The sequence below is a fragment of the Leucoraja erinacea genome, chromosome 25, assembly GCF_028641065.1.
Source record: "Leucoraja erinacea ecotype New England chromosome 25, Leri_hhj_1, whole genome shotgun sequence".
In the NCBI taxonomy this organism is placed as follows: domain Eukaryota; kingdom Metazoa; phylum Chordata; class Chondrichthyes; order Rajiformes; family Rajidae; genus Leucoraja; species Leucoraja erinaceus.
Window position 1 is genome coordinate 8913341 of NC_073401.1, and position 21716 is coordinate 8935056.

The window sequence follows — 21716 nt, forward strand, 5'->3', positions numbered from 1 at the left end:
AGAAGGCCCAGGACAGAAAGGTCGGATTCAGAATGGTAGGGGGAGTTGAAATGCTGAGCCACCGGGAGATCAGGTAGGTTAATGCGAACCGAGCGGAGGTGTTGGGCGAAGCAGGATTAGGAGGATTCTGCCCTGGTTACGAGTGGGGGGGATGGGGAGTGAGAGCAGAGTTACAGGGTATCGAAAAGACCCTAGCGAGATCCTCATCTATAATAGAAGAGGAGAACCCCTGTTCCTTGAAGAATGAGGACATCTCCGATGCCCTGGCGTGGAACACCACAGCCTGGGTGCAGATGCGGCGTAGACGGAGGAATTTGGAGTAGGGGGATGGAGTCCTTACAGGAAGGAAGGTGGGAAGCAGGGTGAGAAGAAGTGTAGTTCAGATAGCCATGGGAGTCGGTGGATTTATAGTGGATGTCACTCAGTCTTGCGACTTGGAAAGGTTACTTTTCGTGTCGGGAACCTTCTTCAGACTAAAGAAAAGTCCTGACCCGGAACGTCACCTATCCATGTTCTCCAGAGATGCTGCATGAGCTGCTGAATTAATCCAACATTGTAAACCAGCATTTGTAGTTCCTTGTTTATCAATCTTACATTGTGCATTATTTATTACAATGTTACTACTAATTGATACAACAGCTTTGATATCAATCGCAGGAAAGAAAATAGCTGGCAAGGGAAAAACTAGGTTGGAGTTTGCGAAGAGATTCAATCAAATGTTAAGAGGGGAATCTCATCTGGTTCCAGCCTGAAGACTGGTGTGAGGCATGGGAGTGTCATTTGGGACTTATGGGTTTGGTCAAAAATTGGGGCCTCAGGAACTGCGTGAAAGTCTAACTGAGACCTGCAGAGTAGATGAGGTTGGGCTGTTTGGATTCAGGGGTGAATATGGACCTACTATGGGTGGAGGGAGCACAATGGTCACTGAGAGAGGAAACATTTGCAAATAGTTGATAGATAAGCTATGTACCGAACCGGCCATAAAGTTTGGGCCAAAGACCCATCATTTATTTATTTGCCTCTGTACTCACAATTTGAGATTTGTAATATTAAAAAAAATCACATGTGGTTATCTATAGTGTCAGATTTTAATAAAGGACATTTTTATACATTTTGGTTTCACCAAGTAAAAATTACAGCAGTGTTAAACATAGTCCCCCCATTTCAGGGCACCATAATGTTTGAGACACAGCAATGTCATGTAAATGAAAGTAGTCATGTTTAGTATTTTGTTGCATATCCTTTGAATGGAATGACTGCTTGAAGTCCGCGATTCAAGGACATCACCAGTTGCTAGGTGTCTTCCCTGGTGTTGCTCTGCCAGGCCTGTATGGCAGCCATCTTTAGCATATGCTTGTTTTGGGGGCTAGTCCCCTTCAGTATTCTCTTTAGCATATAAAAGGCATGCTCAATTGGGTTCAGATCAGATAATTGACTTGGCCACTCAAGAATTTACAATTTTTAGCTTTGAAAAACTCCTTTGGTGCTTTAGCAGTATGTTTGGGATCGTTGTCTCGCTGTAGAATGAACGGCTGGCCAATGAGTTTTGAGGCATTTGTTTGAACTTGAGCAGATAGGATGTGTCTATGCACTTCAGAATTCATTATGCTACTACCATCAGCAGTTGTATCATTAATGAAGATAAATGAGCCAGTACCTTCAGCAGCCATACATGCCCAGGCCAAACACCCCCACCACTGTGTTTCATAGATGAGGTGGTATGCTTTGGATCTTGGGCAGTTCCTTCTCTCCTCCATGCTTTACTCTTGCCATCATATTGATATGTTAATCTTCATCTCATCTGTCCACAAGACCTTTTTCCACAACTGTGGTTGCTTTTTTCAGTACTTCTTGGCAAACTGTAACCTGGCTATCCTATTTTGCGGATAGCCAGTGCTTTGCATCTTGCAGTGTAGCCTCTGTATTTCTGTTCATGAAGTCTTCTGACTTGACTTGACTGCGAACTGTAGACAGGCAGCATCTCTGGAGAGAAGGAATGGGTGACGTTTCGGGTCGAGACCCTTCTATATAATCGTATCTTAATCCAAGAAAAATTAAATTGCTGAAAATATGTTGTAGTCCCAGAAAAATTTGAAAATTGGGCAGCACTGTGGCGTAGCGGTAGAGCTACTGCCTTATAGCACCAGAGACACGGGTTCTATCCTGACTACGAGTGCTTGTCTGCACGGAGTTTGTACGTTCTCACCGTGACCTGCGTGGGTTTTCGAGATCTTCGGTTTCCTCCCCCACTCCTCAGACATATAGTTTCATAGATTAATTGGCTTGGTATAAATGTAAAATTGTCCTTAGAATGTGTAGGGTAGTGTTAATGTGCGGGGATCGCTGGTTGGTGCAGACTCGGTGGGCCGAAGGGCCTGATTTTGCGCTGTATCTCTAAACTAAACTAAAATTAACTTATCGTTACATGTTCAAGGTATTAGGGAAAAGGTAGACAAAGAAGTTTCTGTTGCTTGGCAACTCTAGATTAAGGGGGAAATAATCTAAAGAGTAAATCTAGATATTTCATGAGTGGAGGCAGGAAACAGTCATTGGTAGGTACTGAAATCCATTATTTATGAACATTCAAATTAAGGACTTTCACTCAAGCCATTACCTCTGACATATACACCGATTTATGTGTCAATTATTGCTGTAATGAACTGCGAAGCACTTTCATTTCAAAACACTGTTTCAAAAAATCCATAATCCATTTTGACCAGATTTCACTTCAGGAAACGTTTTCCAGGGATGCATCCTTTTATAAACTGAGAATTGCCTATATATTAATTTTAAATCTGAGATTTGTAAGATTTTTGCATCTTAAAGGTGTTAATTGCTAAAACGCATATGTGAATAAAGGGAATTTAGGTTGTGAATCAGCCTTTCACAGATCTCAGTGAAAAGCCTAGAAAGTGCAAGGGACAATATAGCCTAATCCAGCCTAATACAGACAACAGAATGAATCGCTACTATTTCACCGAGTGCCAGTCTCACAAGGTCGGTAACAAGGCTAAACCAAATGCACCACATTCATTATTACTGCCTGATGCCCAATGACAAACTTGAAGTTTATCTTCACACATAGCCTCATTAGCCCCCTATAACACAATTTCTTCACCCCTCTTCACCTACATTTGCCCATCACCCTTCTACTCCTTCCACAAGGTCCTGTTCCCTATCCACACTGTTCCCCTCTGTCCACCATTCCTTCCTTATTTTTCCCTACTCTTCACCTTCCTCCCTAATCAGATACAATGATTCCCCTTTCTTGTCTCTAATCAATCGCTTGTTACACAGATCCATCGATCACTAACCAGATCTTGCCCCACCCTGCCCCTCATTTTGTTATTCTGGCTGCCTGCCCTACACTCTGGTCCAACTGAAATGTTGACTGTCCATATCCCTCCGCAGATGCTGTCTAACCCGCTGACTTCCTCAAGCAGCTAATTTTTTTCTCCAGTTTCCAGCATCTGCAGTTCCTTGTATCTTCATGAAATTTACGCCTCATGTGGCAACTGCTTATGACTGCACCTTCCATAAGAAGTAACAGTCTATGATGTTACTTAATGCTCTATGATGAATGGAACTGAATCTATAAGGAATAATTATTTTCAACTACGTATAAACTGTCATAAAAATCCTGGGAATTATAATGTTCAAATACTTCTTTTGCTCATAAGATAAAATGGCATCAGAAAAAGAATATGGTTCCACTGTGGAAAAAAAGCCTTCCGTAGCATACGCTAAACCTGCAAAGTATTAACACATGCAAATTGAATGCCACTTTTGAAAGTTGACTTCAATAGAATTAATGCAACCAAATATCAAAAGCAAAGTTCAAATACAAATGTTACTACAATATTTGTTTAGTGCACAATGCAGTGGTCAAGGTTTTTTCAAAATAATGGAATTATTGAATAAAGCAAGGAAGGTGACCGGTGTAAACGTTTCAAAATGTGGGGATTTTTATTCAACTGGAATGTACCACAGCAATCAAATATTACTCTAGTCCAATTTTTAATACTCTTAAATTTGGACTCCGTCTATTATAAAATAAAAATATATGTCTAAGCAATATTTAAATTTCTAATGTTCTAAAATGGTGAAAACCATTTGTACTATGCATGCAACTAACCTCAGAAAACTAAGTATTGCCTTGACGTGGGAAATAAGGGAAGCAATCTGTCAAGAGCAGAACAGTGTCATTACAAGGATTATTTATAATTATGGCTAAATATTTTGTGAAGTAAAAACTAACTTCAATTTCTCAGCAAGCAGCAATTCACCATCAAGCGTGTTACATCACATACATGCTTTATACTAATACACTCGATATTAGTTCCTTTTTAATAGCTTTAGATAAGCAGGACTATTAAAATCACAAAATGCTTCATACCTGCAGGTAGATTGCTGCTTCCTGATAATTCATCTCCCAGACCCGTTTCAGAGAACCATAGCTTGGTCTGTAGTCTCGAACGTCCGGTGTCACCACCACTTCAGCAGTGATAATATCATATCCCCCTCCATCTATTAAGAGGACAGAAAATGGATGGTTCAAGTAGCAGAAGGCCAAACAGGTCATGCATTACCTAAGGAAATGCATCTTGAATTTCATTCATCATGCACTAGAGAGGGAAAATTTCATCATTCTGTCATACAAGTACTAAAACCAGCTGACCTAGAGCGATTGCAAAGTAAGTGCTTTTTTATTACTTGGAATGGGGAGGAAGAACGACAAAAGAAAACACAGGGAAATGTTTTACAGTAATGGCATATAAATGAGCATTTCAGAAAGAAGAATTAAATGACTCAGAAGTTTTATCCTCTGAAGAACAACATATTTTTGTAGAACTTATTTGCATATTCTTAGCTTTGTGAAAGTTAAGATATAATGTTTCCTCTATTCAGTGCATGAGGAAACCAAGCTGGAGGATGAAGACCACATTATTGTATAGTAAATATCACAAGGGGTGGGCAAAATAGGCGACATAAATATTGATAAGTTACACAGGGCACTCACCGGTTGTAGTTTAGTATTCGGTATAGGTAATCCTATGTGCAGACTTGCAGAGAGAAGATGAGCACATCCACACTATCCCAAGGACTCATATGAAGACTCTAGTTTACATGTTTTCATGCCAGGGCTGGTGTAGTTATATACTAAGCTGGATAGGATTTTGTCTGCCCTGTCCAGCTGAATGCAGGGATTAGAAGTGTTAAGCAGTCACCTCCATCGCAGGAGGTTATTTGGAGTCGGAACAACACGTGCTTCACTTTGGAAGTCATGTGCACTTCCTTTCAAACCTCACTGACAATTTTATCGGACAGCACCAACGACAGCTGTGGTCTAGTAACTGATAGAACTCGCATCAAGTATTTCCATTTCTATACAGTCACACATTGATCCGACTAAAGATCTTGTGTCTGCTGTAAGGGACCTGCTTGATGTTCTCTAGCAATGATTCCCAACCTGCAGTGACAAGGATGCTCACGGACCATCATCAATGTTGAGCAGCAGTCAAATGAGTTCAGCATTTCACACAGAGTTTAGATCTGCTGGTAAGAGCTTATCCGAGAAAAGTATCACTTGTGGCTTTATAATGGGTGTCATTCTCTAGGAACTACACAGGTTTTGTAGTTTAAAGTTATCCCTTTAAAGTTATAGGATAAGGAAATTGCTGATTGATGTGCTTTCTTTCCTTTGTGTTTAATAGTATGTGTTAAATGTATGTTTTTAGTGTTCTTTAGCTTGTTTTATGTGGGCACTATCTAATTTTTAGAAGACCAATATCACAAGGTAACCATTGTTCAACAGAGGCAGCATGTTGGTCTTAACAAGGGTCTCGGCCCGAAACGTCACCCATTCCTTCTCCTTCCAGAGATGCTGCCTCACCCGCTGAGTTACTCCAGCATTTTACCATGTCTACCTTTGATTTAAACCAGGTCATGAAATTGAATACAATGCTACAGCTTGAAATCCAAGCCAAATAGAACATATTGGAAGCATACAGCTCTCAAGCAGCATCGAAAGGGACAGACACAGTCGGTTTCAGCATATTTTAAGGCAGAGATAGATACATTCTTGACTATTACGGGCGTCAGGAGTTATGGGGAGAAGGCAGGAAAATGGGGTTAATAGAGAAAGATAGATAAGCCATGATTGAATGGTGGAGTCGACTTGATGGGCTGAATGGCCTAATTTTTCTGCTCCTATCACCTATAACTTTACTAGACAGAGGTCAAGGATTTTCTTTTACTCCGGGGGAGTGGTGATGATTGAAAGATAGTGATGATTACCCAAGAATAACACTGTCTAATCTATTCCCAAACCCGAGACCTCTACCCCCATAAAGCACATGGGCATCTGGTGTATCAGAACTTGCATAAGCAGGTTCCCGTCCTTGTCTCAAGACATCTTGATTTGGAAATACATCTCATCACCGAGTCCAAATCCTGGAATTCCCTACCCAAGGTCTGTACCACAAGGACTGAATACAGTGGCTCAATAAAGTGGCTCACCACCATCTTCTCAAGAGCAATTAGGAATCGGAAACAATTAGCCAATGATGCCTTTATTTATTCCATAAATAAGTAAAAATTAATTAACTTTTTTATAATTCTGAAGAATTTAGGTAGCTTAGTGGAAACAGGGCCAAAAGTCCAGAAGGTATTTAAATTTTGCAGATTTTATAAGCATGAAAGGAATATGTAGATTCAGGGCCAGGGGGGGGGGAATCTTGGAGAATTTTGGGTTGTTAGGCTGGACAAACAAGCAAAGTTGGAGAAAAGAGTGGAGGGTGTTTGGGAATTAGTATTAGAGATTCAGCAGAGGGATCTGGACAGATGCGTATAATCTTACTGATTAGTTCTCTCATTGTTGCTGTTGGTGTTGAAGATAATGTCAGAAAAGGCTAGTTAGTAGATCGAGGCAGACAGTTGGTAACAGAGAAAAATATTGAGTAGTCACCTTTGCTTTCCAGGATAAACCTGAAGCCACAAGCAGTGATCCATTCCACCCAATGAAGGCAATGGATCACTGAGTCTGCGTGACTCATGATACAGGTGCACAACCTTTTATCCGAAGTTCCAAATAACGAAAAGCTCCGAATAGCGGAGATTTTTTCGGTCCTTGAAGAAAGGTCCTTGAAGACATTCACCGAGGGCGGCCCGCAGAGGTGACAGCGGAACCTCCGGTCGGTCCTCGAAGAAAGGGGAACTAAATCCCCATTCATAAAAGAGAAGGTGAGGGTATATTGCGCGGGAGGGTTAATAATTGACAATCTGCTGCTGCCTGCCCGCTGAGTTAAAAAGTTCCCACGGTAGACTCAGATACACAGTGTATCGTGAGTCTTGAACTTTTTACACGGCAGGCAGCAGCAAATTGTCGCTCCCTTCAGTTTCACCCCACCTACACCCCTCTGCTTCCCGGCCATGTGTGTGACCCCTTCCCTCCCCTCTCCAGCTCCCCGCGCATTGCACTGGCGCGGGGGCTTTGCACTGTCTTCACGTTGGAGCCAGTGCCAGTCACCGGAGACGTCAGGATCAACGGGACACCGGCCCCCAGGCCCACTGCAAGCACGGAGATCCCAGAGACCCACAGCCAGCAGCAGCCCAGCCCCGTTCCAATTCCAGAGGAACACGCTCCCCGTAGGGACAGAAGCTGATGGTGTGCAAGGTGCGTCTTGGTCTTGGGGTTGCGGATGAGGGGGCGCAGCTCGGGCTGTGACGTCTCCGGCCACCCCCCTGTACAGGAGCTGAGACTGGGAACTGTGGGGTTGTTTGCAGTTGCAGAGGGAGGGGGCAAGGGCGGTACAGTTCCCAGTCTCAGCTCCATTCCAGGGGGGTGACCGGAGACGTCAGGACCAACGGGACACCGACTGCAAGCACGGAGATCCCATAGACTCACAGCCAGCAGCAACTCTAGCCCAGCCCCGCTCCAACTCCAGAGGAACCCGGGTTGCGGATGAGGGGGCGCAGCTCGGGCTGCGGGCGAACTGCCACTTGTCTCTGTAGCGGCGCATCGCGGAGCGGGTTCCTGTTGGTCCTGACGTCTCCGGCCATCCCCCTGGACAGGAGCTGAGAGACGTCAGGACCACCAGAAGCCGCTCCCCGATGCACCGCTACAGCGACAAGTGGCAGTTCGCCCACAGACCGAGCTGCGCCCCCTCATCGGGACACCGACCCCCAGGCCCACTGAAAGCACGGAGATCCCAGAGACTCACAGCCAGCAACAACTCTAGCCCAGCCCCGCTCCAACTCCAGAGGAACCCGGGTTGCGGATGAGGGGGCGCAGCTCGAGCTGTGGGCGAACTGTCACTTGTCGCCGTAGCGGCCCAACGGGGAGCGGATTCCTCTGGAGTTGGAGGGACAGGGAGACACAGCGGCTTTTGAGAATGGTGGGCAATCACTTCCAAAGTTCTGCCCACACAGTCAGTACACCTCTCCTACACTTGTCTCCCACACTAAGATCATCTCGCAGAGAATGATCCCAGCCTAACCCTCCCTATTCTCTCCTATTCTGCAAGAAAAAACTACATTGAAGACTCAAACTCGCGATCGAGTAACTGCCGGGATCGAGGAGCAAACTCGCGACCTTGCGGATATGAGCCGCGCACTCTACCACTGCGTCAGCCGTTAAAATCTACGCTAAAAATCTTCCATTCCGAAAGCCGAAAAATTCTGAATTACGAAAAGTTGGTCCCAAGGCTTTCGGATAAAAGGTTGTGCACCTGTAGCAGAGTAAAGATAAACACTTTAACACCAAGAATAACTTTGGTATGCGTGCATACATCTTTTACTGCCAGCAACCAGGCAATAATTATGAATGAGATCCAAGGTTGCTTCCTTCAAATTGAACAAATTGGTCAAGTTTCTAGGAATAAATATCACCAGCAAGCAAACAAAAGCTTTTCACTGTATCTTAGTACACGTGACAATAATAACTGAACAAATCTATGGCTCACATTTGTTTGCAGGCTCCATACAAATTAAGGCTTATGTACAATGAGCGAACAAGTGATATCCAGTTGATGTTTCGTGGCAAAATAATTTTAAAACTGTATTTTTTTTTACTAATTCTGGCTTGAAGATTGCAAATTCCAAATCATTAAAAATATTCTATAATTAATTTATAATTCTAAAACACTGTAAGAGGCCAATAGGTTTACAATAAAAATTCATGAAAACCTGTGGCATTTTAATTAAGTTACCAAGCACAATTCAATCAATCAATCAAAGACTTTATTGTCATTCAAAAATAAACCAACAAATGCAAATCTGAACAAAATGTTGTTGCATCTGACTCACCGTGCAACATAAAATAACAAAAGGATAAAATAGATAAAAAGATAAAATAGATAATAGTGGCAGCACATTATATGGAATTCAAGAGTCTGATGAGTCGGGGGGAAGAAGCTGTTGCAAAACCAGGCCGTTCTGCTCCTTATACTACGATACCTTTTCCCAAGGGCAGCAGAGTGAACAGTCCATGATGGAAATGTGTGGGGTCTTTTATAATGCTGTTGGCCTTGGACGAGCAACGTTTGCACGCAATGTCCCGGATTGAAGGGAGAGAAGTCCCGATGATTTTTTTCAGCCGTCCTCATCACTCTCTGCACGGCCTTCCAGTCGGAGGCTTTGCAGTCCCCAAACCAGACAGAGATGCAGCTGGTCAAAATGCTCTATATGGCGCCACTGTAGAAAGCGGTGAGGACGGGATGGGGGAGGTGAGCTCTTCTCATCCGGCACAGAAAGTGCAACCGCTGCTGCGCTCTCTTAACTAGTGATGCGATGTTTTGTGACCAGGTCAGACTGTTCGTGATCTGCACCCCCAGGAACTTAGTGCTACTGACCAACCCCACATCAATGTCATTAATGTGTAGTGGTGTGTGAATGTGCCAGTGTCTCCTGAAGTCAACAATGACCTCCTTTGTTTTGTCAACATCCAGGACCAGATTATTCGTGTTGCACCAGTCCACCAGTTGTTTCATCTCCTCCCTGTAAGCCAGATCATTGTTGTCCCGGATAAGGCCCACCACTGCTGTTTCATCTGCATACTTCATGATGTGGTTTGTACTAAACCTGGCACAGCAGGCCTGGGTCATCAGGGTAAACAGCAGTGGACTCAGGACACAGTCCTGAGGGGAGCCGGTGCTCAGAGAGATGATGTTGGAGGTGTTGTTTCCAACCCGCACTGACTGGGGTCTGTCAGTGAGAAAGTCCAGTAGCCAGTTACACAAGGGGGTGCTGAGGCCCAATGAACCCAATTTGCTTACCAAGTGCTGAGGGATAATTGTATTGAACGCTGAACTGAAGTCCACGTACAGCATTCGCACATGTGTGTTCTTCTCCTCCAGATGTGCCAGGCTCAGGTGGAGTACGAAGGATATGGCATCAAATCAGAGAAAAAGCATCAAATAGTGAAGTGTGCAAGAATTGTTCCTGTTGAAGCACATCTACCAACCCGTACTAAATAATTGACGTACTAAATAAACAATAGGCCTTACAAGATATTTGTAGAAAATGCATCTTTTGAAGCAATGTGAAATAGACATTCTCATCGTTACTCTAAATGATAAAATGAAAACCATTTGCAAAGATTTTACACATTTCATACCTTCTCTTGGCATCAGGCACACATCTCTGCCAAAACGAATACATTTTAATACTTGTCTATGCAGGGCTCGAAATTAACGGTTGCCCGGGTGCCATTGACCACTCAAAGCGCCGCCGGGCAACCTAACACCGAGTCATTTTGCCCGGCTTGGCAACCAGATACTGGTTTGTACCGAAGATAGACACAAAAAACTGGAGTAACTCCGCGGGTCAGGCAGCATCTCTGGAGAAAAGGAACGCAACATTTTGTGTCGGCGGTGACGGCTGTATTGCGAGGGAAAGATACTAGGTGCGGGGTGACGAAGGGTCGCAGCGAATGACGGCCCCCGAACAGCGACAGCGGCTCCATCTCTTCCTCCTCCCGCACCCCGCCCACCCTGATAAGGGCCGCTGCTTGCAAATCCGCTAACGGCGCACTTTCAAAACAAACCCTCCCGCACGCCGAGGCCGGGAGGTTGGAAGGGAGGGGGAGGCCTCGGCGTGCGGGAGGGTTTGTTTTGAAAGCAGTTATCGCCGTTAGTGGATTTGCAAGCAGCGGCCGGTATCAGGGAGGAGGAGAAGATGGAGCCGCTGCCGCTGTGACCCGTCATTCGCTCCGATACGTCTGAAGCAGCTGCACCATAGATCCTATAGCTATAGGATCTTTGAGCTGCACCGCTCGGCCCTGCACCTTGCTGTTGGCTGGCGGAGGAGGGAGGCGGTGGCGAGGAAATCCCAATGGCCAAGGCAGCGGGGCGATGTTGTCCAAGGAGCGCTGAGACTCTCTCTCTTTCTCTCGTTCTCTCCCTCTCCCTCTGCCTCCCCTCCTCTCCTCCTTCCTCTCCCCCCCCCGGCCCCCCCCTCCCCCCCCCTCTTATCCTGGGACCCCCCCCCTACATCCAGCACTGATCCCCATTCCCGTCCCCCGTGCTCCCCTCCCCATCTGAATGGGGGGAACAGTCTGAAGAAAGGTCTCGACCCGAACTGAAGTCCACGTACAGCATTCGCACATGTGTGTTCTTCTCCTCTAGATGTGCCAGGCTCAGGTGGAGTACGAAGGATATGGCATCCTCTGTGGAGCAGTTTGGCCTGTAAGCAAACTGGAACGGGTCAAGTGTTGGGGGGAATCTGGAGGTAATATGGTCCCTGACCAGCCTCTCGAAGCACTTCATCATTATGGGAGGGAGTGCTACATGGCGGTAATCATTGAGACATGTTATTGCGGATTGTTTTGGTACTGATATGATGGTGGCAGTCTTGAAACACGATGGGACAACAGCCTGGTTCAGCGAGGTGTTGAAGATGTCAGTAAGAACGTGCCAGCTGATCAGCACATTCCCTGAGCACCCGGCCTAGTATGTTATCAGAGCATGCCGCCTTCTGTGTGTTCACTCCTTTTAGGGTCCTCCGGACATCCACTGTATCAAGACTGATTGCCTGTTCATCATAGTGAGGAATACCTTTCCTCGCAGGTGTGTTGTTGAATGCTTCGAACCATCCAAAATATTTATTGAGTTCATTGAGGAAGTTTATGTTGTCTTCACAGGGTGGTGAAGCAGTCTTATAGTCCGTAATGGTTTGGATTCCCTGCCACATGCGCCTGGTGTTCATGGGGACATGAAAGAAGCTCTGGATTTTCTGACCATGAGCACGCTTTGCTAGCCTGATGACTCGGTTCAGGTTGGCTCTTGCGGATCTGAGTGCCACCAAGTCACCGGATTTAAACACGGCATTTCATGCTCTCAGCATTCCACGTACCTCAAGGCTCATCCAGGGTTTCTGGTTGGCCCGTATAGTGATGGTCTTGGTGACACAGATATCCTCTATGCACTTTTCCATGTAAGCAGACACAGACGCAGCATACTCCTCCAGGTTGGTGTGTTGACTGCCAGTTGCAGCCTTCTTGCACATGTCCCAGTCCATGCACCCAAAGCAGTCCTGTAATGCTTTCATAGCTCCCTCTGGCCACACCCTAACCTGCTTCACAGGAGGTTTTTCTCTGGTAAGCAGGGGCCTGTATGCATGAATTAGCATCACAGAGATATGGTCTGAGGAGCCAAAGTGGGGGAGGGGGACAGCCTCGAATGCCTTCTTGATGTTTGTATAAGCTAGGTCCAGTGTGTTCACTGCCCTGGTTGCAAAGTCCACATGCTGGTAGTAATGTGGGAGAACAGTCATGGTGGCCTGGTTAAAATCCCCAGCAACAATGAAACCACCATCTGGATGTGTCGTTTGCAAGTCACTAATGGAGCTATAAAGAGCATTCAGGGCCTCCTTAGTGTTTGGACTGGTGGGGGGGGATGTACACGGCTGTGATGGTTATGATAGTAAATTCCCTGGGCAGATCGAAGGGTCTGCACTTTATTGTCCAAAACTCAATGTCTGGGGAGCAATGATTTGAGACCACCGTGGCATTATTACACCAGCTGTTATTAGTGTAAATGCACACACTACCACCCTTGGATTTCCCACTGAGAGCGCAGCTCCTGTCCAACCGGAATGTTGTTCGGCCCTCCACGCTAATAGCGCCGTCGGGAACAAAGGAGTTTAACCATGTCTCTGTTAAGATCAGGGCGCAGCAATCTCTCACCTCCTGTTTGGTTACTAAATCCAGCCTCGGGTAGTCCAACTTACTCTCCAAGGAGCAGACGTTAGCGAGCAGAATAGATGGAAGCGATGTTCTGCAGGGGTTAGCCCTTAGTTTCGCCTTTTGCCCCCCCTCCCAGTGCCGCGCTTCTGCTTCCTGTCGCACCGTTTCCGCCGAGTGTGGCCAGTGCTGGTAGGAGACTCCGCAGCTTCACAGGCCGCTGATTCCAGCCGACGCAGCAGTCCGAGACTCCGTTGAGTTTCCAGAGTGGCCGGATCCACGACTGCCGAACTGCCGGATGCACGTAGCTCCAACACGAACTGACAGTCACACACCACCTGCACTCCGTCACACTGAGCAATGACCATCAAACTCTCCGGACTAAGTAAGTTAGTTACTGTTAACATTCTATTGCTATCGGGAGCCAGTGCAGCCGCAGCCGAGCAAGGCGCCGCCATTTTCTCATTTTCAATTACATTAAAATTCAAAATATACAGCAAATGTTCTAATTTGGAGACAGAATATTTGTTTGATACAAATGCCACGGAGCTGGCAGTCAACCAAGTTGGCAATAACATTTATGAAATGAGAGATTCTCACTGCATCAAGGTTGTCTCTACTGTCTGCAATGACATTCATTTTAATCTGCATTTTATCAAGGTCAGGCATAGTTTCAGCAAGTAGTTTTGTTATTCTATCATGCAAACAGTTCTATAGCAAGGCCAAAAAGGTCATGAGAGAGTTACAGTGTTGCAATGAACCTCTGATGAGGGCTAATTTTAACCTGAGGTTGGATTCCCATTATTAAAAATACACATTTGGTGAGTTTATCCATTTAACAGCTCGGATACGATTGACCAGCAAGACCATAGTCTGATCCTTTGTGCAACCCGTTTTTGGCAAGGACTGTGGTATTGTGGCCTCCTTTAACTCTTCTCCATCTGATTGCTATTTAATGACTTCTGCTGGAAATGTATCAGTGGTCTTCAGATGATGAGATGATTAGATTGCATTGGATGCCTCCCTGCACTACAATGCAGTGTCAAAAAAAGACATGCATAAGTACCACCATAACATGATCAAATAATGGGAATGTTAAAGGATAAGAATCATCACAGTCAATGCACAGAGAGTAAGGGATAAAACTGAAGAAAAATTAAAACAAATAACACTTCCACTGCATGTGTATGTTTAAAATGACAAATTTTATCATTGCCTTGCATTACAACTGAGAATATCTTTGCTAAAAGTTACAGGAAAATCATATCACAAACATATTAGTTTGAAAATCTGTATAAATTTTGCTGCATCAAGAGTTATTTTCTTTCTCCAACCTTGTATTCTGAATATGTAGATCAATGGTAAAATCAATTTAGTTCCAATCGTAGCAGCATTTCCTCTTCTTGTAAGAATCGTCACACTGGCTATCGGCATATTATTGGCTTGAAATTGGGGGAGGGAATACTTGCTTCTGGAGATGGAGATCTCTGCTAAACTAATTTCCACACTCATTTTCATAGATGTGTACCAGATATGATTATTGGAGAGTAATCAGTAGAGCCAGGAAGTTTAGGCACTAAAAAACCCTGAAATAGGCAAGCAAAAAGGCAAAATAAAATTACAAAAAAGGCACATTGACAAAAAAGGCATAACAAGGCATTTATTTCCATCACCAAAATATGGTTAAAAATGATAATATAAAGGTATACCACATTAAATGACCAAAGTTGCCTGGTTGCACATAATTACTAGCATTTTTCTCAAATTATCTGGTATTAAACTATGCTGTCAGACAGAATATGCTTCAGTTGTGAAAAACGTCTTTCTACCTCAGCTGAGGTCACTGGTGCATACCCGAAATAAGCTACAGACTCTATATTCATGTCGATATCTTGTGCATTACAACCACCTTTGAGAACTTTAGCTATATTTTCTATTTCTTTAAAATCTTTGTTAGCTAAAATCACTCTCTCACATTTTTCTTGTATGTCTTTACCTCCATCACCAGGAACTTTACGAATATTGTCAGTTACTTTGTTGAAAACCTGCAAGTTATTCACTAATATTTTGCCACGTTTCTTAAGGGAAGTGATAGCTTGTGGGAAGTTTGCAAAATTGGAAGCAATAAATACAAGATCTTGGTGGAGGGACTTTTTCTGCATGATTTCACTGACGATCCTGACCGCAGCAGATTCTTCTTCAAAATAGTTGACTATTTCCTTTATCTTTTCAAAATTTGCATCATAGTAGAATACAGTGGGGAGCCATGTATCCCACCTAGTCAAAACGGGCTGAGGAGGTAGTGGAATCTCAGGTGCCATTTCCTTGAACAACTGCACACGTGACGGTGCTTTGAGGAAGATTTTATTGACATTGAAATCTAGGCGAACAACATTTTGAAACAAGCTACGTACGTGTTTAGCAATTCTTTGAAGTCCTTGAGCTAAGAATGTCAAATGCAATATTTTGGAGAATAAAACTAAGTCACAAACAGAAGAACATTCTCGTGTTTTATACCTTCTGGCCAAAGTACAGCAAGTGAAGATATAAACAACTGATCAACAGTTGAGCTGTTTCACCTCCAATACTTCCGATGCCAACAAATACTCCTTTGATAGTGACCTGCCTCCAGTGTACCGATGACCACATTGGCAACATATCTCCCCACAGCACCGTCGTCTCGTCTATTGAGACTCATATTTTGTTGCATGCTACTTCATCTCTAATTTTCTGCACAACAATGTTGAAGTTGCTGTCAACATAATTTTTCCGTAATAATGACTCGCTTGGTCTATGTTCCTCTGTCTATTTCTCTAAAAAACCTCCGAGAGGTTTGTTTTCCAATTTCCACAGTGGAATTCCAGCATCAATGAATGCCTTGCACAGATCACTCGAAAACTCAGATTTGTGACTGGAGCCAGCAGTAAATGTAGTGAGGAGACAAGCTTAGGTATTTCGCTTGGGTAGTCTACACCCCAGCGGTATCAACATTGACTTCTCCCATTTTAGATAGACCTTGTCTTCTCCCTCCTCCCCCTCCCACCTCTCCTTCTAGTCCTACAGTCTCTGCCTCTTCCTTTCTTTTTGCCGCGCCCCCCCCCACCCCATATCAGTCTGAAGCAGGGTCTCAACCCGAAACCTCGCCGATTCCTTCTTTCCATAGATGCTGCCTCACCCGCTGAGTTTCTCCAGCATTTTTTGTCTACCTTCGATTTTTCCAGCATCTGCAGTTCTTTCTTAAATAGTTCTTGGAGAAGACTGAACCAGCAGGCAGAGGCACAATCAAATGAATGACCGATGGTGGCGCCCCCGATTTCGCCCTGGTGGTGGAGGTTTTCTTATAATAACATTAATATTAATATGTTAACATAGAAAACAGTACAACTAGGTAAATAGCAAGACCTTTTAGCAAAACGGCAAAAAAAGGCTGATTTAGGCACTCGATCATGAAAAAGGCATGAAAAGGTATCCTGGTGAAATCATCAAAAAAGGCATGAAAAGGTATTTATGGCAAAATCCTGGCTCTTGTAATCAGGTATAGATGACTCAACTCTTTGATTGTTGTATCTCAACAGTAACACCATTACATGATGCCCTGAATAAAATTAGCTGCCTCTACAATGACATAGCATCATACCTGAAATATTGTAAGCCTACATAAGAAAAGACCAAACTCTGGTGCTTTATTTTACGTGGAAAGTTTCCAAAAGAGCAACTTTTGAATAAGTAGAAGTAGAATATCATGGTGTTCAAATAGAATCCACACACTATCCTTGTTCCTCTCAAACAGAACTGCACATAATTGGAGGTTCTTTCTTTTGAAGTAACATGTTTATGTCAGAGGAAAATCCCATTCAATTAGACACATTCAAACAATTGCAGAAATGCCTGGCTCTGCATCTAAATCAGCTTTGGTTAGTTGTGAGGAAGGATTGGAGGTTTGTGGGTACTGATCAGAGTCGATCAGCAGATGGAAGGATAGACCATGATCAGGCAAGGGGAAAATCAGTGAAGTGAGGAATAAAATCAATATTTGGATGAACAAGTTCATAATTGGAAAGGGTGACATGTGGATCTGGCAAATCACTTAAACTGTGATTCAATCAATATATTGTTTGGTAGTTTTACTTTTTTTTCCCAAAATAGAATCTATTCCTCAGTACATTGCTGCTTAACTCAAAATTCATATAATTCAATTGTATTTATACAGCATTCATCCTGCCTGTGTTGCTTAATTCAGATTAATTAATATTTCAACTTTCTTAAAGATTAATTTGAATAAATAGGCATGGCTTAATCTCCACTTAATGTCTTCCTCTTCAAACTGTTTATTCAGTATTATTCATACATCAAATACAAACTTATGAAACTTTAATACTTCAAGAGGCTTGAAAAAATTGATGACTTTTCAAATAAAACATGGTAGTCCCCCCCCAGACAAAATTAGAAGAAAATTACACTCAGTAATACCATTAAGTAAAATATAAATACATAACAAAGATAAATCTACCAATTATGTAAAGCACAAATGAAAAGTTTAGACATACCATTTGTCTCAAATTCCCTAATGTAGAATGACTTTTTCAAAGGGCTGTGCCTAAATTGATCAGAGCAGACACAAGTTACATCTGTACATTCCATTGATGCAAAAGTGAAAATAAGGCACCTTGTACTTTATTACAAAGTACCGGAAGCTCCAATTTATATAATTTGACTCCACAAAAAACAGGCAATCATATTAAAAACAAAACCTTGCAGTTTTTTTTTTTTACTGATTTGTGCATACAATTAGTCTATGTTTTAGTTTTAGAGATACAGCAAGGAAACAGGCCCTCCGGCCCACTGAGTCCGCGTTGCCCAGCACACTATCCCACACACTAGGGATAATTTATACATTCACCAAGCCAATTAACCTACAAACCTGTGCTTCTTTGGAATGTGGGAGGAAACCAAAGATCTTGGAGACCAAAGATCTTGGAGAAAACCCATGCGGTCACGGGGAGAATGTACAAATTCCATAGACAGGCACCCGTAGGCGGAATTGAACCTGGGTCTCCGGCGTTGCAAGCGCTGGAAGGCCGCAACTCTACTGCTGTGCCATGGTGGCCCCCAAAGGGGTGTGGATGTGCAGTTTACCAAGGAATCCTAGTACCTTGGAGTTAAGCTAAAGCATGTGAAATCCTACTGCAATGTTGTACCTGTTAAATGAGTGAAACCACTTGCTCTGCCAACCATGCCAGAGTAATCAAGAAATGTGTTATACAATGACATATTTGGTTTTAGCTGCATGCTGCAAACTGCAAATTCTGCGAGTTCAACATAAACATGATTCTGGTATCAATTTGACACTAAAGAACTGTAGATAGCTACTTACAATACAAAATCCTTTTGCACATTAACTCAGAAAATGTTGCTTCTGTGCAATCTGGTTTATTTATTGATGCGGTTTAAGCAAGTGAAAACATAGTAGGTACTAGACTAAGTGGTCACCATGTTCACACAGGAGGGCTGGTCCCCCGACGCAATATTCCACCTCTCCACCAATTCCAATATTGGTGGCCAGTGGGGGGGGGGCTTTCTGGAGTGCTGGTATGGGTTCTTGGGGTGGCAGCTCAGTCCCTCAAATCTGATCTGCTGGCAGCTCACTTACGGCTGGACTCGTGACTATTCCTTGAAATTCCATTTCAAGCAGGGTGCAAGGCCGCCAAATTCAAGTGCAATTTCCAACCACTTCAAGCAGGGTGCAAGGCCACCGAATTCGTGCAGTTTCATACCACTTCAAGCTGGATCCAAGGCCACCAAATTCAAGTGCAGTTTCATACCACTTTCAGCAGGGTGCAAGGCCACCAAATTCAGTGCAGTTTCATACCACTTCAAGCAAGGAAATTCAAGTGCAGTTTCATTCCACCAAGCAGGGTGCAAGGCCACCAAATTCAAATGCAGCTTCATGCCATTTCATGCAGGGTGAAACCACCATAAAACCACACAAAACACCAAACTCACTGTTCAGTTGCCATTCAGCGTGTTCAGTTGATTCACAGCACAGACAGAGTCATGACCTCTCCTTCCCCATCATGCAGAGACTAAGCCACACCCACACTTCTGGGTTTTATAACCCCACCCCCTCCCACCAGAAAAGGTGTGGCTTTCATGGCGCGATTGACAGGAGAGAGATTCTCAACATTTTTTAAACACTAATAACACTTTTATTTTTCATTGATGGGAAGAATTCTCTGCACCTGCTCAGCGGAGGGGGGACTGAGTAAGATGGCCAAAAATCACAGCCGTAAGTGGTAGCGTTTTATCTAAAATCAATATACAGTGCAAACAGGAAGTAAGTGCATTTGCAGTAGTGCCTTTCAACTTCAAGCCAAAGCACCCAAGCCACCATTTGCAGTAAGTAGTGCCTTTCAACGTCATGCCACCATTTGCAGTAAGTGGTGCCTTTCAACTTCAAGCAAAGCACCCAAGCCACCATTTGCAGTAAGAAGTGCCTTTCAACTTCAAGCCAAAGCACCCAAGCCACCATTTGCAGTAAGAAGTGCCTTTCAACTTCAAGCCAAAGCACCCAAGCCACCATTTGCAGTAAGAAGTGCCTTTCAACTTCAAGCAAAGCACCCAAGCAACCATTTGCAGTAAGTAGTGCCTTTCAACTTCAAGCCAAAGCACCCAAGCCACCATTTGCAGTAAGTAGTGCCTTTCAACTTGCAGTAGTAAGTGCCTTTGCAGTAAGTAGTGCCTTTCAACTTCAAGCCAAAGCACCCAAGCCACCATTTGCAGTAAGTGCCTTTCAACTTCAAGCCAAAGCACCCAAGCCACCATTTGCAGTAAGTAGTGCCTTTCAACTTCAAGCCAAAGCACCCAAGCCACCATTTGCAGTTAGTGCCTTTCAACTTCAAGCCAAAGCACCCAAGCCACCATTTGCAGTTAGTGCCTTTCAACTTCAAGCCAAAGCACCCAAGCCACCATTTGCTGGAAGTAGTGCCTTTCAACCTCAAGCCAAAGCACCCAAGCCACCGTGTGCAGTAAGTAGTGCCTTTCAACTTCAAGCAAAACACCCAAGCCACCATTTGCAGTAAGTAGTGCCTTTCAACTTTAAACCAAAGCACCCAAACAACCATTTGCAGGCAGTGTCTTTTTACTTCAAACAAATCATATTTTCATTTTCAAACCACATTAAGGGGACTCACAGTTGTGTAGACATTTGTTCAGTGTTATTCAGAGCTCAGAGAGACGTTACCCTTGGCTTCGTCCATCTTGCAGAGACTGACTGAGGCACACCACTTCCTGGTTTTATAGTCCCTCCCCCTCCCTCCAGAGAGATTGGTGATTTTTTTTAAAACATCAATATCTCTCTGATTTGTCATTGATGGGAAAAATCCTCCGCACCCGTAAGGCGGAGGGGGGCTCTGAGCGAGCTGGCCAAAAATGACGGCCGTAGGTGGCTGCGTTCAGTCGGAAATCGCTGCACAGTGGGCCAAAAGCGGTCAAGATCAGAATTTTAGTAATATAGAAGATACTAGAACTGCAAGCAGAAAATAAAAGTACGTCTAATATTTTTTCATTGCAAGCTTGACTGTTCTCATCAGTTTAATATTGGTAATGTATACTGTCATGCACATTAAAGAATTCTACAGTTGGATTCATTCATCAAGGGGTTTCTTCTTGGCTAGTCAAATTCGTCTTCATCGATTCTTGATTTGAAAAAAAAATAATAGTACAACCAACCATAAATCCTGTCACGTGCGAACTTTCTCAAAAGCACCTGAAATTATATGACAGAAATGGAACTACTTCAGGTTTTTTGTATCAGTAAAACTGGTCATAATTCCTATCTACAAATAAAACAGCACTCCTTTGGTTTTCGAAGTCTTTAGCTAGACAAATTACTCAGAAACTAAAATTTAGGAGTGAAGGGGCAGAGTCCAGGATGGTTTGCTCTCTCCCCATTGCAAGAATATCGTAAACTGGCTTCAGCACATTCTGAAGGGGGAGGGTGAGTAGCCAGTGGTCATTGGAGATACCACCGAGTGATCATTGTAGATAGGGATGAGATCCTGCAACAGGAGTTTAGGGAGCTACGAAGCCATTTAAAAAGCAGGACCTCAAAAGTTGTAATCTCCGGATTGTTTCCACTGTCACAAACTACTGATTAGAGGAACAGAAGGATAGTTAAGATGAATGTGTGGCAGAAGGGATGGTGCAGGAAGATGGGTTTTAGGTTCCTGGATCAATGGGGCTATTTCTAGGGAAGGTGAAAACTGTACATGTCGGATGAGTCGCACCTAAACAGTTAATCAAGGAATGTATTGCTTCAGTATTGAGGGAGGACGTTCTAGAAAGTTCCTCAGAAAAGGCTGTAGAGCTGGCGATTAGGAACAAAAGTCCTATTGTCACTTTTGGGAATGTATTGCAGGCCTCTTAACAGTTAACAGGAAACTGAGGAATAGATATGTGGGCAAACAACAGAGAAATGCAACAAAAAATGGTTCTAGTACTAGGAGTCTAGTACTATGTGGTTTTAATATCAAGGCTC

At 43.8% G+C, this 21716-nt stretch overlaps 1 protein-coding gene across 3 annotated transcripts in view; it reads right to left on the reverse strand.

Moving 5' to 3' along the window:
• The window catches only part of tpcn1 (two pore segment channel 1), a 79962-nt gene that overhangs the window by 47172 nt on the left and 11074 nt on the right, over positions 1 to 21716 (reverse strand). Inside the window, exons 1-2 of one of the 3 annotated variants that reach the window (XM_055655615.1) lie at positions 13184 to 13556; positions 4397 to 4527 (exon numbers count right to left, since the gene is read on the reverse strand). In XM_055655615.1, coding sequence (XP_055511590.1) covers positions 4397 to 4429 — 33 coding nt within the window. In that variant the 5' untranslated portion in view covers positions 4430 to 4527; positions 13184 to 13556. Of the gene's footprint in view, positions 1 to 4396; positions 4528 to 9456; positions 10400 to 13183; positions 13557 to 21716 lie in introns of those variants that run through there. The other 2 variants (XM_055655617.1, XM_055655614.1) reach the window with 2 other exon arrangements.